Raw genomic sequence first — 17,887 nt, 5'->3', positions numbered from 1 at the left:
TCTATTATGACATCACAATGGAAACATCAAGGAAGAAGCTTTGAAAGCGTCTCCTGAACCTCAGAGGTTACAAAATAGCACCAAGGGCACATCACCCTCACCAAGGGCCTCTCCCAGCCGGATCCTGCCAACGTACAAGAAGTAGAAAGTCAGGAAGATGGCCACCATGTAGAACACAACGTCCCTCAGGAAGGGCCTGGATGGTATCGTGAAGGGCTTCACCAAACAAATGCCACCTGCCACCACAGTGGTCACAAACACACCAGCACCTAAGACAAGAAAATCAGAGCGTGAACCACAGATCCTAACTAAACATCTCACCTTAACCCCCAGACGTCCCACACTCAAGGCCCCTTTTACTAAGCCAGCTTAGGCGCCTATGCATACCCAACACAAGCCAAATTGGAGTTACTGCCCGGCCCTTGCGGCAATTTCAATGTTAGCGTGCATCCACTACACGCGTCTGAAAAAATATTTTTTAATTTTCTGACACGCATAGGTCATTACCACCCCCAATTATTTATCGCTAGGTCAATGGCTGGCGGTAAGGTCTCAGATTCAAAAATGGACACGCGGCAATTTTGATTTTGCCACACATCCATTTTTGGCAAAAAAAAAAAGGCATTTTTTGCAGGCGCGCTGAAAAATGGATCTGCGCGCACCCAAAACCCGCGCCTACACTACTGCAAGCCATTTTTCAGCGTGCCTTTGTAAAAGGACCCCTCAGTGCCTGCTCTTTAAAACAGAGCTTCGGTTTACCCTTATGACACACGAACCCAAAAGAGGGGAAATTTAGGACAATATATAACGAGACAGTTGTATAAATGAGTCGTCTCGGTACCAACGCTCAACGGCACCCAAGGTTACAGAAGGCAGCAGTATGTCAGGAAGACACTGGGGCCAAGTAGATGATCTCTTAACGTTAGATGTGTGTGTCCTCGAATGTGGCCTCATTTCTACTACAAGACTGAACATGGTGAGATATGACATACCAAAAAGAGCCCCGATAGCCAATCCTGCAGTCCTGGGATCCGAGAAGGCTGCCACGGCACTGAACACATCAGGGGCCCCATTCCCAAAGGCAAGAAAGGTCACACCATGTAGGGACGAAGGTCAAGGAGACAGAACAACTCTCCAGTTCCGAGACAAGAGATGTCACCCTACCAGCTGCTGCAGTGAATTGTGAGGTGGGGACAGATTTTTGGATCGAGAAAAAAAAAAAATATTCCAGAAAACCTCACAACACACCATAAGCACTGCTCTGTAGCGCCAGTCTGAACATCTGCAGGTTAAATATTAAACAAATCGGAGAAAGTTTTTCTTTATTCAGCGCGTAGGTAGACTCTGGAACTCATTGCCGGAGAAGGTAGTGACGGCAGCTGGCCTTGCTGAATTTAAAGGGGGTCTGGACAGATTCCTGAAGGAAAAGTCCATTGATCGTTATTAACTTTTGGTTTTTTTGCCAGGTTCTTGGGGCCTGGATTGGCCGCTGTCGGAGACAGAGTGCTGGGATTGATGGACCCTTGGTTTTTTCCCAGCATGGCGGTGCTTATGTGCTTAATTTCTCCAGAATTTTTAATTTTGTTTTCTAATAGGTTTTACTTAAAAGCAAAATTTCTTATACAGACTACACCAGTTGCTTTTTATAAAGGGGGCTTTATATCTGATGAAACCAAGTTAGTTCTAAGGGGTTGAAATTCTTTGTGTGTTAACTGGGTAGGAGTAGGTCTGACCTGGTTAACTCATGTTGACCAGCGACAGGGCAGATAGTAACATACATACATAGTAGATGACGGCAGAAAAAGACCTGCATGGTCCATCCAGTCTGCCCAACAAGACAACTCATGTGTGCTACTTTTTGTGTATACCCTACTTTGATTTGTACCTATGCTCTTCAGGGCACAGACCGTATAAGTCTGCCCAGCACTATCCCCGCCTCCCACCACCGGCTCTGGCACAGACCGTATAAGTCCGCCCAGCACTATCCCTGCCTCCCAACCTCCAGTCCCGCCTCCCACCACCAGCTCTGGCACAGATACTCAGTGGCACTTAGCAGGATACACAAAGTATTGGTATTTGAATATTTTTATTTGTTACAATTGTACCCCACATTTTCCCACCTATTTGCAGGCTCAATGTGGCTTACATAGTACCGTAAAGGCGTTCGCCAGTCGGTTGATAACAAATACAAGGTTGTATTGTGGTCGAATGAGGTAGGTGTGAATCAAGCGTCATGAGGGTCGAAGGGAATGAAGATTGTAGATTGTCCGGGTAGGATCATTGGTTATGCTGTGTTGCTGGGTGTGGGGAATTTAAGTTGGATCGGTGGGATAGGCCTTCTTCAAGAGGTGGGTTTTTAGTGATTTCCTGAAGTTTAGGTGGTCATAGATTGTTTTCACAGCTTTTGGGAGTTCTTTCCATAGTTGTGCGCTTATGTAGGAGAATCTAGATGCGTAAGTTGTTTTGTTATTTAAGTCCTTTGCAATTTGGGTAAGAATTTTACTGCTGTAATTGTCTATTGCTTATATTTGATTTATTCTTACTGTACACCGCCTTGAGCAAATTCTTTCAAAAAGGCAGTAAATAAATCCTAATAAAAAAAAAAAAAAATCACCTGCAGACTCCCTTGGCATTCTCCGGGTAGCGTAAAAATTTAGGAGAAAACATGAATTTGCTCAATTCTTTGGCGGAGAATGAAATCCCATGTCATTGATTTGTCTGCAGACTGGCCTCGCAGCTCAAGTTCAGCTGTGCACTGGGGTACAAGAGACCCTGGTCTGGATATTCTCCTCACTCCAGGTCACTAGGCCTGTGGATGCTGTCGAGGTGGTGCACCCAGGTCTGAGCAGAGAGGGATGAAAAGCAAGCACAACCGAGACAGTTCTGAGAGTGCATCTTACAACAGAAGATCCCAACTGGGAAGCCATGGGAGAGCCCTCAGGTATGCTACACATTGCACAAAGGGAAAATGAAGGCAGGACACAGCTGTTGCTTCTGGTGGCAAACGTTTAATTTCTCTCTGCTACGCCTCTTGCAAGATACGTCAGTGAGTGGCACATCTTATCTGCTGTGCCCTCCTCTGAAGTCACAACTGCTCAGGGCCAGTGCGTCTTATGAGACCACGTGGTCCCACATGGCTCCGACTTCAGGGAAAACAGAGAAGGCAGCAACAGCAGCAAGAAAAAAAACACTACTGACCCAATTCCATAAGAACATAAGAATAGCCATACTGGGTACAAACATTTTATACAAGGGGGATCAAGATGGCGACGTGAACGGTTGTGTGGCTCAGTAGCTCCCGAGAATCAACATTGCTTCTGTGAGAGGATCACTTACCCGACTTCGAGATGGGTAAGAGAAAGGGGAAGACGGTGGTTCCTTCCTCCGCGGTTCCGCCTCCGTTACCCACCTCTCGTCAGATGACTATGGAGAACTTTGGTGTTCGAGCCCTTGGAGAGCGGGTGCCCACTACGGCGGACTCGGCCATTTTGGGCCTTGAGTGCAGCATAGAAGGAGCGTCGTTGAGCCCTCCTTCCCACACTGCTCCTCTGCGACTCGGAGACGATTTGCTGACCATGGGATCACGGCTTCCCGAGGATGAAAACCCGGTGTTGGCTGTGGAAGGAGGACCTATGGGCACTTCGACCCCGGGAAAGGAAACATCTATGCTGGATATTGTTCCACCAACCCGGGAGATCGTGGCAGTGAGTACCGGAGGAACTGTAAGACCTTCAGTGGTGTCGTTAGACACACTATGGGACGCCATACAAGGTGTGAATAACACTTTATTATTAATGAATGCCTCAGTTAAAGGTGAAATACTTGAGATAAAAAAGTCTAATAAGGATTTATCTGAACAAACTCAAGAACAGAACGTGAAAATTATTAAAATGTCAGGAGAAATTGAAGAACTAAAAAACTTAAGCACGACTTTGATTAAAGAAAGAGAAATCCAAGAAAGAAAATTGGAATATCTGGAAAACAATGGACGCAGGGACAATTTAAGGTTCCTGAATTTCCCTAAGTCACCTCTTATTTCCTCTCTGGACATGCTTAAGAAATATTTTTCTGATGTACTGGGAATACCCGTTGAGGGATACCCCCCCATAACGAGGGCCCAGTACATAACTGGGGTAACTAAGGTGCCTAAAGAACAACCTCAGCCTGCTCCTAGTTCTGACCTAAATTTGACAGAATTCTTGGAGAGTTCTCTTGAATTAATAACTGAAAGAACAACATTACTAGTCACCTTCGCTCTTGAACCTGATAGAAACAATATTCTTCGCTCATACTTTCGCCATATTAATGATTCTTTCTTGGGACAAAAGATACAGGTTTTTCCTGATATGGCGCGAAACACACAAAAAAGGAGAAAAGAATTCTTGATGTATAAATCAAGAGTTCTTAAACTAGGTGGAACTTTCATTTTAAAATTTCCTTGTAAATGTTATGTCTCCTTTGCAAAAGTGAATTTTGTGTTTTTTACACCCAAGAAATTATTGGAGCTCATTGAATTAAAAGAAAAAGATGTGTCACCTGTAGAGACTCCCATAGTTAATGCTGTATAAGCCGGCTGTGATCATCCGTTTTTCCCTTCCATTTGTAATAGTTATACTATGTTACTGTATTACTCAGTAGAAATTTCTTAGTATCTTGATCTATTTCTTCTTATTGTGGACAAATTATGTTTATGTCAAAATTATATCAGTTTGATATAATGTATTATACTGCTATTATAATTTCTGATATTTCCAATACATTTATGTTGGTGGATATAAATGTAAAAAGTTAATAAAAACAAAAATAAAAAAAAAAAGAATAGCCATACTGGCTCAGAACAATGGTCCATCTAGCTCATTATCCTGCTTCCAGCAGTGGCCAATCCAAGTCACAAGTACCTGACAGACTCTCAAATCATAGGAAGATTCAGGCTACTGATCCTAAGGACAAGCAGTGGCTTTTCCCATTTGTATTTTAGTAGCAGACTATGGACTTTTCCTACAGGAACTTGTCCGAACCTTTTTTTTTAAACCCAGATACACTAACCGCTGATATCACATCCTCTGGCAATGAGATCCAGAGCTCAACTATTCATTGAGTGAAAAAATATTTCCTCCTGTTAGTTTTAAAAGTAGTACCATGTAACTAGTCCCCTATTCTTTGTACTTTTTGAAAGAGTAAAAAAAAAATCATTTACCCATTCTACACCACTCAGTATTTTGTAGACCTCAATCATATCCCCCCTTCAGCTACTTCTTTTCCAAGCTGAAGAGCCCTAACCTCTTAAGCCTTTCCTCATATGAGAGGATTTCCATCCCATTTATCATTTTGGTCACCCTTGTTTGAACCTTTTCTAATTCTGCTATATCTTTTTAAAGATATGATTTGAATTATTCTTCCCAATGTGCACCATTTTCAATTTGTCCATATTAAATTTCATCTGCAGTTTAGATGCCCAGCCTTCTAACTTCCTTTCTGTAACTTTTCACAATCCACATGTGTTTTAACTTTAAACACTCTCTGCCCTACTCTCCCCGTATGTTCCCACTCGTAACCTCCGCTCTCAGGACAAATCACTCCTATCTGTACCCTTCTCTACCACCGCTAACTCCAGACTCCACCCCTTCTGCCTCGCATCACCTTATGCCTGGAACAGACTTCCCGAGCCCATACGCCATGCGCCCTCCCTGCCCATCTTCAAGTCCTTACTCAAAGCCCATCTCTTCTCCCTTGCTTTTGGCGCATAACCACCTTCCCCACTCACGATACCTACACTGACTACATAGTTTGTAACCTTTAGATTGTTAGCTCTTTTGAGCATGGACAGTCCTTCCCCATGTTAAACTTGTACAGCGCTGCGTAACCCTGGCAGCGCTATAGAAATGCTAAGTAGTAGTAGTAGTAGTTTAAATCTGCAGACCACACAAAACTATTCAATCACCTCAGTTGTTCCATTTCCAGATCATTAATACATTAAATAGCACACAAGCGCACTCAGGACGTACTTTTAAAGGGCCTGCTGCCGGAACTCCTGGATGCCCGCAGCAGCTACCATTTCTGGGTCTGGAGATATTTTAGGAAGTCCTTGCCTCCCTATTGACACCTTCGCAACAGGTCTCTAGGAGCTGTGATTCGTCTAACCTTGCCCTGTGTGTCTCCACGTTCCAGCCTCCAATCTTCAAGTACTATGGATGATTTTAAAGACAGTTTATAGACACTAACAGCAGACCAGCAATTTCTTGTTTGAGTTCTTTCAGTACCCTGGGGTGTATGCCATCCGGTCCAGGAGATATCTCACTCTTAACTTGTTGATCTCCAGTCCTCAAATTCATGCCATCCACCCCTGCCTTTGGATTCCTCTCTCACTTCCCCATACTTCCCTCAATTCCCTCATCAGATTCCTTTATATCATCCTGATCCCAGGGTACCCACTCTCTCTTATCTCCCCCAAACCCTCCCCCCATCCTTTACTTTGCCAGCAGTGCCGTTTCCTTCATATGCTCTCGCCAAGTAAGAGAAAGCACAAATGATAACAATTTAAACTCATCTCCCACCCTTCCCTTCTCTGCATAGCCCCCCATCACAGGTCACTACCCATGATGTATAGTTCAAGTTTAACTTGAGGGCTCACTACCCTGAACAAGAAAGCACAGGCGGCGACAGTGCCTGCCTCCGTCATACACTGTCCCACCACAGAACTGCTCTATCCGTGACCCAGCACCACGGTACTTTTTCGTTTCCATGCTTACTCAATCTGTGGCTTCTCTCAGATTCCCACGATAGCGATTAGAAAGAATATGAAGACAGATAAGGGAGCTAAGGCCCCTCTGATCTGCTCAATTTCCTTCCTGGTCGCATATCGGAGATCTCCTCACATTTTTGCAAGTAGAAATCTTCTGTGCTTAAGCCAGGCCTTCTTGAAGTGTCACTGTTTCAGTCTCTATCATCTTTCCTAGAAAGTTGTTTTATGCACCCATTACCCCTTCCATGAAGAAACAGTTCCAGACATTAATGTTGTCCACAGCTGCTTAGTAGAAAAGGGTGGGGGAAGTGAAGCTGAATCATGCAACGGTGACAGTGAAAAAACAAGAACTGAGAAACAGAAGGACGAGCAAGAACGGGGAGAGATGATCCATGGTGAGTCTGCAATTCTGGTCACCGCATCTCAAAAAAGATATAGCGGAATTAGAAAAGTTACAAAGAAGGGCGATGAAAATGATAAAGGGGAAGGAACAACATCCCTATGAGAGGGATGGGACAACTACCTTATGAGGAGAGGTTAAGACGGCTAGGACTCTTTAGCCTGGAGAAAAGGCGGCTGAGGGGTGATATGATAGAGGTCTACAAAATAATGAGTGGGGTAGAGCGGACAGATGTGAAGCGTTTGTTTATACTTTCTAACAATAATAGAACCAGGGGACACAAGATGAAATTAGAATGTGGTAGATTTAAAACAAATCGGAGAAAGTTTTTCTTTACTCAGCGTGTAGTTAGACTCTGGAACTCATTGCCGGAGAAGGTAGTGATGACAGCTGGCCTTGCTGAGTTTAAAGGGGGTCTGGACAGATTCCTGAAGGAAAAGTCCATTGATCGTTATTAAATTTTGGTTTTTTTGCCAGGTTCTTGGGGCCTGGATTGGCCGCTGTCGGAGACAGAGTGCTGGGCTTGATGGACCTTTAGTCTTTTCCCAGCATGGCAGTGCTTATGTACTTATGTAGGCTAAAGCAGCTAGGGCTCTTCAGCTTAGGGAAGGGACGGCTGAGGGGAGATATAATACCGACTAGAGTGGAACAAGTGAATTGCTGGTTTACTCTTTCTAAAAATACTAGGACTAGGGGTTTGCAGTGAAGCTAAGTAGTAAATCTAAAACAAACCAGAGAAAATATTTCTTCACTCAACGTATAATTAAACTCTGGAATTCATTTCCAGAAAATGTGATAAAAGCAGTTAGTTTAGCAGGGTTCAAAAAAAAAAAAAGTTTGGCTAATTTCCTAAAAGAAAAGTCCATAAGTCATTATTAAGATAGATTTAGGAAAATCCACTGTTTATTTCTAGCATAAGCAGCATAAAATCTGTTTTACTGTTCTGGGGACTTGCCAGGTACTTGTGACCTGGATTGGCCACTGTTTGAAATAGGATACTGGGCTTGATGGACCTTTGGTTTGGTCTGTCCCGGTATGGCAATGCTTACATTCTTATGATGAGAGAGGGAAACAGGGATGGCACAAAATAGAGACAGAGAGAAGGAAGGAATCCAGGATGAAAATTTAAGAGAAATAGGAAGAGAAGAAGAAAAAGCAGAAGGCGACAGAAAAAGGAGGAAAAGGAACCACGGCCAAATAAAAGAGAGGGACAAAAAAAAGAATTGAAATAGGAAATAAAAGGAATGACAACAACAGAGACAGAAAACAAGAAAAAGAGACAACACAGAGCCATAAAATCAAGCCAGAGACACCAAAGGCTGTAAGCTAGTACATAAGTATTGCCTTACTGGGAAAGACCAAAGGTCCATCGAGCCCAGCATCCTGTTTCCAACAGTGGCCAATCCAGGTCACAAATACCTGGCAGAAACCTAAATAGTAGCAACAGTCTATGTAGAACCCCAAAGAATAGCAAGATTCTAGAATTCTAAAGAATAACAAGATTCCATGCAGAATTTCAAAGTGTAGCAACATTCCGTGTAGAACCCTAAAGAATAACAAGATTCTAGAATTCTAAAGAATAACAAGATTCCATGTAGAATTTCAAAGTGTAGCAACACTCCATGTAGAACCCCAAAGAGTAGCAAGATTCCATTCAGAATCCCAAGTACATAAGTATTGCCACACTGGGACAGACCAAAGGTCCATTGAGCCCAGCATCCTGTTTCCAACAGTGGCCAATCCAGGTCACAAATACCTGGCAAGATCCCAAAAATGTACAAAACATTTTATACTGCTTATCCCAGAAATAGTGGATTTTCCCCAAGTCCATTTAAATAAGTACATAGGTATTGCCATGCTGGGAAAGACCAAAGGTCCATCGAGCCCAGCATCCTGTTTCCAATATTATCTAATATTATATATGCTACTGGCTAGGAGGAATGACTCAGGAGAGAGTCTGTGCAGCTCACTGTCCCCCCCTCCCCCATTCCTCTGTTTTAGATTCAGCCACCTGTGCTTCAAATCTTTCCCCTTGAAGTATTCTACCACAAGACCTTGTTCCACAGACTGGATGGACTGTACGGGTCTTTATCTGCCGTCATTTACTATGTATGTATGTTATGTAGTGACTGGATCCTCTTTAAGTTCCTAACTCATTCAATGTACCCCAAACTATAGGCACATATAGTAACATAGTAGATGACGGCAGAAAAAGACCTGCATGGTCCATCCAGTCTGCCCAACAAGATAAACTCATATGTGCTACTTTTTGTGTATACCCTACTTTGATTTGTACCTGTCCTCTTCAGGGCACAGACTGAATAAGTCTGCCCAGCACTATCCCCGCCTCCCAACCACCAGCGCCGCCTCCCTCCACTGGCTCTGGCACAGACCGTATAAGTCCGCCCAGCATTATCCCCGCCTCCCAACCCCCAGCCCCGCCTCCCACCACCGGCTCTGGCACAGACCATATAAGTCTGCCCAGCACTATCCCCGCCTCCCGCCACCAGCTCTGCCACCCAATCTCGGCTAAGCTTCTGAGGATCCATTCCTTCTGAACAGGATTCCTTTATGTTTATCCCTCGCGTGCTTGAATTCTGTTACCGTTTTCACATGGTGAACAATACAGCAAGGGCACCCCCTGCCAACTATATGCCTCTCCCCCCCACAAGCAAAATAAAATATTATTTCTATCAAGTTAAAGTTCTTAAAGCTCTTCCCTCCTGTTTCCTCCCCTTGTCTTACAACAGGAATCAGAAGGATACTGCTACGTTGTGTGCCAGCTTCAGAATGGTGGAGATCGCAGATAAATTGGGACAAAAACTAGAGCAGAAAAGAGAGAGGGGGAAAAAACAAGGTTAGGAATGTTTAACTCGTACCAGAGCATTTCTTTTCTCCAAACACAAGCCCCAGGCCTGGCGGTGGATGTCAGGACACCGCGATCCACGAGTGGATATTGACAACAACATAAATATTACAAATTCTCTTTTTCTATCAGTCAGGGATTGTCTCAGAGTACATTTATTTATTGGGATTTATTAACCGCCTTTATGAAGAGATTCACCCGAGGCGGGGTACAGCAGGTACAGTTTAACATCAAACTTACAATTTTGTTAACAGCGTAACAATAGTAAAATAACCAAGAATAAACATAAACACAATAAATGAGGTAAACTTGAAAAAAGTAAATTGAAACCTAATAACAGAACTACTGTGAAACAGTATCAAAAATATATACATTTAACAGCACTGGAATTCAAATACCAGAGATATAATACAATGTTAGCATAATACTAATGATACCCCTAATAAACAGCATTAGAACATTCAACTAACATAGATACGATGCTAAAGATTTGAACAAGATACGTGGTACAGAATCAGCTGGGGATAATATGATAGTTGGCTAAACTCAAGGCAAGTTCTTTTTATAGTTAAGCAAGAGATAAGGAACTGGTCTAAGTTACAGTATGTGTATCAAGCTACTGCAGGTGCAAAATGAGTGTATAGTCAGTCACCCTATGTATTAAAGGCTTGGGAGAAGAGCCCGGCTTTCACCTGCTTCCTGAAGTAGAGGTAGTCTCCAATTACACGTAGCCCCTTCTGGGAATAAATTCCAGAGCATGGGGGCTACTCCTGAGAAGTCTCGCTGGCGGGTATCACATCCTACAATTTCTTTTGATGAGGGGACAGATAGTGATGATCCTTGAGAGGGCCTTAGCAGTCTCAAAGGTGTGTAAAGGGCTAACATTCTTTAAGTACTCTGGCTCATTTTGTCTGAGGACCTTGAAAATCAAATGCAGAGTTGCAGGAAGGGTGTGATGTGGTCACACCGCTTACAGCCTTCTACGAGTCCTGCTGCAGTATTCTGAATTAGCTGGAGCTGATGCTTTTTGTTTTTTGCCAGTGTACAAGGTATTACAGTAGTCTAGTAGTGAAGGCATGGAACACTGTGCTCAGACTCATCTTTTCAATATATTTGCTTATTTAGCAAGATTTATATCCTGCCAGGTGTATCTAAGATCTAATTCCTGGATGGAAGCTGGAATATTACCCACAAGATCTGAAATCAAGATCATTACAATTTAGGGACGTGTCATCACTGTGTATTCTATGATGGCGGTCCAAGAACTGCTCAGTTCTTTCCATAACAGCTACAGATGCCATGGGGGTGGGGTGAGGGGTAAAAGAGTTCTACATTTGATAAACCACTTTTCTGTCGTACAACCAAAATGGTATGCACTGTATTATGTGCAGCTGCTGTTGTCGTATGTATGGGATTATTCTTGTTTGCTTGTTTTAATCAGAGTTGTAAGTGGCCCTGGTTATTCATATCGGAAGGTATCCCCTGGGCCCTCACTGCACACTGATACGACCAGGCAACCCCCTCGCCTGATGGATTAAAAGTCACACCCAAACAGGGGATAATAATATTAAAGAAAGGAGGAAAATAGGAGTTAAACCAAAAATACAACCTCCAGCCCAACTGTAATAAAAGTGAATTTTAAAGATTGTTTTTTTAACTCTGCCTTGACTGAGCAGTGCACTCAAGGGTCTGTATTTGAAGACAATTAGAATCAGTTCTGAGACATTGTGGAGAAAAGACGGCTGAGAGGAGATACGATAGAGGTCTATAAAATAATGAGTGGAGTGGAACGGGTAGACGTGAAGCGTCTGTTTACGCGTTCCAAAAATACTAGGACTAGGGGGCATGCGAAGAAGCTACAAAGCAGTAAATTTAAAACGAATCAGAGAAAGTTTTTCTTCACTCAACGTGTAATTGAACTCTGGAATTCGTTGACAGAAAATGTGGTAAAGGCGGTTAGCTTAGCGGAGTTTAAAAAAAGGTTTGGACGGCTTCCTAAAGGAAAAGTCCATAGACCATTATTAAATTGGACATGGGGAAATCCACTATTTCTGGGATAAGCAGCATAAAATGTTTTGCACTTTTTTTGTGGATCTTGCCAGGTATTTGTGACCTGGATTGGCCACTGTTGGAAACAGGATGCTGGGCTTGATGGACCTTTGGTCTGTCCCAGTGTGGCAATACTTATGTACTTAGGATTCTGAATGGAATCTTGCTACTCTTTGGGGTTCTACATGGAACGTTGCTACACTTTGAAATTCTGCATGGAATCTTGTTATCCTTTAGAATTCTAGAATCTTGCTACTCTTTGGGGTTCTACATGGAATGTTGCTACTCTTTGGGTTTCTGCCAGGTACTTGTGACCTGGATTGGCCACTGTTGGAAACAGGATGCTGGGCTTGATGGACCTTTGGTCTGTCCCAGTATGGCAATACTTATGTATATGTACTTATCATTCTATATAGAGATAACATGAAAAGAAAACATTAGATCTAATTGACGTAAACCTTTAACAATAGGATATCTTAGTAAAAATGTAATAAATACCTGAGATGAAGAAAAAAAAATGAATGGGACAAAAGTTGGATTAAGAGATCAGGTAAATTAGTGTGTAATATATGAAAAACAGTACATGTAATATCTTTACTGCTTGCACCGTCTGTCTACAATCAATTACTCAGCTTTAGCAGAGAGTTTGCCATCGTGTGAACTTTGGTCAATCACACACCTGCACAGAAACATCCCGAGTACGTGAAAACCCAATCACTGGCCAAACTCCTTCAGCTCATAAATGCAGCACAACAAAGAGGGTAAGTAAGTGTGGAAAACATGGTTGTTACTTACAACTTTTCAGCAGTCAGGCCAAGGATGATGAATAAATACAGTAGCCAGAGGGCCTGAAAGAAGCAAAAAGGAAGTTAGGCAAGTGTAGGACATGAATAAGGAAACCACAGTAACTGCAACCTCACTCAGCACTGCAAGAGGAGAAAGGGAAGAAACCCATCAGCCTTAGTCAAAGAAATTACAGTCTCAAATTTCAGATATTCAAATACTCCACATATTACATTACATTATCATATTTATATTCTGCAGATACTTTGGCAGTTCACCCAGCAACACTGCTTGACTATAATCGTACTGGACAACAAGCAATCTTCATCCCATGCGACTCTCCACTTATAACTCATACGATCACTATACAACCTTGAATCTGTTATCAACCGACTGGGCAAACGCCTAGACAGTACTATGGGGCTCATTTTCAAAGCACTTAGGTTACTATGGAACTTTGTAAGGCCAAGTGCTTTGAAAATACGCCTCTATGTAAGCCACATTGAGCCTGCAAATAGGTGGGAAAATGTGGGGTACAAATGCAATAAATAAATAAATAAAATAAAAATTACAAAACCAAGAACCTGAGAAAAGCCCAGCGAATTACAAAAAGATCAAATTTTGACATGAAATTCTAGACATTAAGATTACGATATGGATTAAAAAGCCATAACTATTGTGATCCACCCATGTGTATACAGTATACAAGGCGGGGGGGGGGGGGGGGGAGTCAGACGGCACATTCTTTTTGGTGGCTACAATGGCATTTTCCTAAAATACTCAATGTTACAGGATTCCTCCATCTCCAGTCACAGCAAAATCATCAGTTGGCAGCCATATTTGAGAAACAAGGTAGATACTTACATACAAAGTAATGGCCAGTGGTAGCAGGGAGGGGGCAAAGGTACAGAAGACACCATCCAGGTACTGAAGAAATCCATTCTCTTCCTGGCAGTCAGGGGTGTTCTTGATGAAAAAGCACCGCTCAGAGTCGTTGAGTTTTCGCACTTCCCGACACTGGGAAAAGAAAAATCAACAACACGTGTCTAATACACACTCCATACCCCCCCCCCCAAAAAAAAAAAACAGGCATATGCTTCTTGGGTTCTTACCTCACACCCAGATACATTTTAGGATATCCACAATGACTATGTAGGAGAATGATTTGCATACACTTCAAATCGGGTACATGCAAACTGATTTCCTACATATTCACAGCAAGTACTCTGAAAAACATCTTAGAAATGGTATAAAGCGCCATTCGAACATTTGTTTTCACAGAAAAACACCCAAAATCGTGATTTTCGAGACTTGGATTTGAGATGTTTTACCTCTGTAGTGCGTCCAAAATCACAAGAAACCATGTCGGGGGCAGTTTGCGGTCTGGAGTCGGACGGAAGGGAGTGACGTTGTGGTGGGATGGGGCGGTGGTTCCAGGGCCTGGTTCTGGAGGCGCCCCAGCCGGTCGGGTTTTCGGGATGTCCGCGGTGAGTGCTCATGGGAGATATATTTGTATGCACCACCTCCACCACATGCAGGTTTCTCGTATGCATGTTCACTGTGGATATCCTAAGGGCCTGGCTGGCTGGGGTGCCTCCGGGGCCGGGATTGGGAGCCACTGTCCTGTCCTGGTGTCGTTCTTTTCTGTCTGATTATAGAGTGTTTAGGCTGCCTTGATGTGGCTGCTGGTAGGGGTGGTAGCTCTAATAAACCATAAAATCATTCGTCCAAACCCATATACAATACAACACTAGCTTCCCTAACACTGTACTTAATCTCGAATCCTTTTCTCAGCACGTCCTGCCCTAGCTAGCAGGCTCAAAATCTGTTTCAGTGAAGGCCACCCACAACCCCTGCTCGTTGGCTACCTCAGCTCTTAACGTCCTATTTTGCTTTTTACAAATTCAACACAGCATCACCTAGGTCCATTTTCACGTTAAAATTTGGTCTCCTGTTGCTATTGACATTAGGGTTTAACACTAGTCTCTCCATATAGGCCCTCCAGCTTTTTTTTTTAAGGCCTTAGCAACCAGTTTAAAATTTCGCCACTAAGGTACTATGTAAGCCACATTGAGCCTGCAAATAGGTGGGAAAATGTGGGATACAAATGTAACAAATAAAATAAATAAATAAATAAATGTTGGGGGTGGTGAGATGGGTACCTGGGACCTTTTATGTGAAGTCCACTGCAGCACTCCCTAGGGTGCCCCACTGCTCTGCTGGGATGTCTGTGTGGCCAGTCTATTAAGAATGCTGCCTCCCCACCCCCAATACGTCCCAATGGCTTATTTTTGTGCATTTTTCACTTGGACGTTTTCTTGTGAACTCTCTCAAACTACCACTTATCACAGCATGAGATCTCTGCACTGTCATTTTGTCCTTCCAGCAAACCAGATGAAATTCTACTATACTCAGAACTGGAAGAATTCTTTAGAAAACTCCGCTTGAAAGTACATTTCCAGAAAAGAGACTCCCAACAGAATGGAATACAATTTTAGACAAAAGAACATGTATTTCACCCCACACGATGGGCAAAACAATAAAACAAGACAACTACATAGAAAGATTTAGACAGAGTGAAGTCACAACTTTCCAGCAAACAAAAGAAAATTCTGAATAATCTCTCTCCACCAAAAAGAGCTATCATTAAAAAAACCTACAAAATAACCAAAACATTGTCAAAGCTGCAGACAAAAGAAGTCTCTGTCGTAATTATGGGACACAAAAATATATTCAAGAAAGGACACAGACAACATATACCATAGGAAACTGACTGCGGAACCCACACAGGATTATACAAAACAGTAGAAAAATATTATTAAAACACTCCCAAAGCAAGTACAATCTAAAGAAACTCATATCAATCCATCCATCCTTTTATGGGCACATTCTACATGCTACCTAAAATTCATAAACCTAGAAACCCTGGCAGACCAACAATATCGGGTATTGGCACACTTAGAGGAAATATCTGGACTTATAGATGGGATTCTTAAACCCTTTCTGCACAAGACAAACAGCTTTATACAAGACACCACAAACTTTCTGAACAAATTTAAAAAACATTGAGCAGTTACCACCAGGTGCTCTTCTGATCACAATGGATGTAGAATCACTATACAGCAAAATTCCCCATGCAGATAGAACAACTGCATGTGATAAATTCCTAAAAACATCCACAATGGATCACCGATACTCACCAGAAACTATTACAAAATTAATCAAATTCATTCTAACGCACAACTATTTCTGCTATAACAATAATATCTGCAAATCATAGGCACTGCTGTGGGCACCACGATGGCACCACAATATGTTAACCTCTTCATGGCAAAACTGGGAGACATTTTTGAATACATATCACTAAACCCCTAAAATACTACCAGTATATTGATGACATTTTCATGATTTGGACTGAGGGAGAAGAGACTCTCAAACAATTTTACAGTTCTATCAATACATACCATCCTACAATCAAATTCAAAATTGACTACACCCCAGAAAAAAAAAGTCAATTTTCTAAATACCACAGTTTCAATCAGCAATGGCTATATACAAACATTTATATATACAGGAAACCTACAGACAGATGCAGCAACCTCCATAACTCCAGCTTCTACCCTTCATATACAAAAATATCCATTGTACACAGTCAAGCCACACGATACCATTGTATCTGCTCTGATACAAGAGACAGAGATAAAATGTGCCCCCTCACCTCGGGCTCTGGACCCCCCTCCCGCTGAAGTCTGGCTACGCCCCTGTCTTGTAGTACAAGAGTTATCTAGACAAGGCTATTCCAGTGACAGAACTGCCCTCCTGTGCCTTCTTAGAACCATTCCCGGAATAAATGATGTCAGCAGAATCTCCAAACTACAGGAAGGCTTAAGTTTTTTGTCAATATTTAAAATCTGTTTTGAAGTAATCCTAAAATGACTAGACACAATTCATTTTGAGGGTTAAAGCTGTTGCAGAGTTACTGATATACACTTGGTTAGACTGAAAACAGACACCTCACTAAGTTCACTCTACTCAGTAATCCAAAGTAAAATGTGAAAACACACTACACACTTCCTTCCAAATTTGCTGGATAAGAAACACTAAAATAGCGCCTTCATTATAAGCAGAACTGAAAAATTAATATATTTTGAGGGTATCCATTGGATGCTCTCAATGTGTTTCTACTTACATCTACCAGAGCTCCAGCACCCTGTGAAGTGTTCCCACCGTTCCACGTTCCCAAAAAAGCAAATATTTGGGGCCATAACTTTGTCGATGGCTGGACCGTGCCATCTGTCGACCAATCATGGATGTCCATCATTGCCAGGCACAACTCAAAAGCAGCTCTCACGGCCTCCTCGCATCTGTGTGCGTTATAATCACGCCATGTGCTGTGATTTGCTCATCTTGGTCCTTTCGAGGCCGGGCTTCTTCCTTCCTCCTCGAAGCTGGATAGTCTTTCAGTCTCTCACATTCTTTGCTGCCATTTTCTTTTGACGTAGAGGGACAGCAGCTGCAAACAGAAGAGATCTTTAGAGGGACATGCATGGCGAGGTCGCCTACCCACCCACAATGAGCAAAATAATCAACAGTTGTGCTCCTAACCTATTTAAAAAGGACCAACGAACAGAGAAACAGAGAAAATGACCCATCCATATTGTCTACTATCCCTTCTTCTCTCTCAGAGCTGCTAGGTACTTGTCCTAAGTTTTCTTAAATTCAGATACAGTCTTCGTTTCTAAAACCTCCACCAGGAGGCTGTTCCATTCATCCACCACCCTTTCATAAAAAAGTATTTCCTTGGATTACCCCTGCATCTGTCCCCTTTCACCTTCAACCTATACCCCCTCATTCCAGAGTGTTCTTTTTAGTTGAAAGACTAGACTCGCCTCCCGTGTATTTATGCCATGGAGGTATTTAAACGTCTATCATCTCCCGCCTTCCTTCCAAAGTATACATATTAAGATCTTTAAGCCTGCCCCCATAAGCTTTATGATGAAGACCGCTGACCATTTCAGTAGCCGCCCTCCGAACTGGCTCCATCTCC

At 42.6% G+C, this 17,887-nt stretch overlaps 1 protein-coding gene across 2 annotated transcripts in view; it reads right to left on the bottom strand.

Moving 5' to 3' along the window:
- The window catches only part of SLC8B1 (solute carrier family 8 member B1), a 52,120-nt gene that overhangs the window by 26,244 nt on the left and 7,989 nt on the right, over positions 1–17,887 (bottom strand). For both annotated transcript variants that reach the window (XM_030218371.1, XM_030218372.1), the window contains exons 2-7: positions 17,030–17,353; positions 13,705–13,857; positions 12,853–12,905; positions 9,908–9,965; positions 993–1,098; positions 102–269 (exon numbers count right to left, since the gene is read on the bottom strand). In XM_030218371.1, the coding sequence (XP_030074231.1) occupies positions 102–269; positions 993–1,098; positions 9,908–9,965; positions 12,853–12,905; positions 13,705–13,857; positions 17,030–17,161 (670 nt within the window). In that variant the 5' untranslated portion in view covers positions 17,162–17,353. The remainder of the gene's footprint in view (positions 1–101; positions 270–992; positions 1,099–9,907; positions 9,966–12,852; positions 12,906–13,704; positions 13,858–17,029; positions 17,354–17,887) is intronic.

This window comes from Microcaecilia unicolor, chromosome 11 (assembly GCF_901765095.1).
Source record: "Microcaecilia unicolor chromosome 11, aMicUni1.1, whole genome shotgun sequence".
NCBI classification, from domain to species: domain Eukaryota; kingdom Metazoa; phylum Chordata; class Amphibia; order Gymnophiona; family Siphonopidae; genus Microcaecilia; species Microcaecilia unicolor.
The sequence above is the reverse complement of the archived record's forward strand: the minus strand, read 5'-3'. Positions and strand labels throughout refer to the sequence as shown.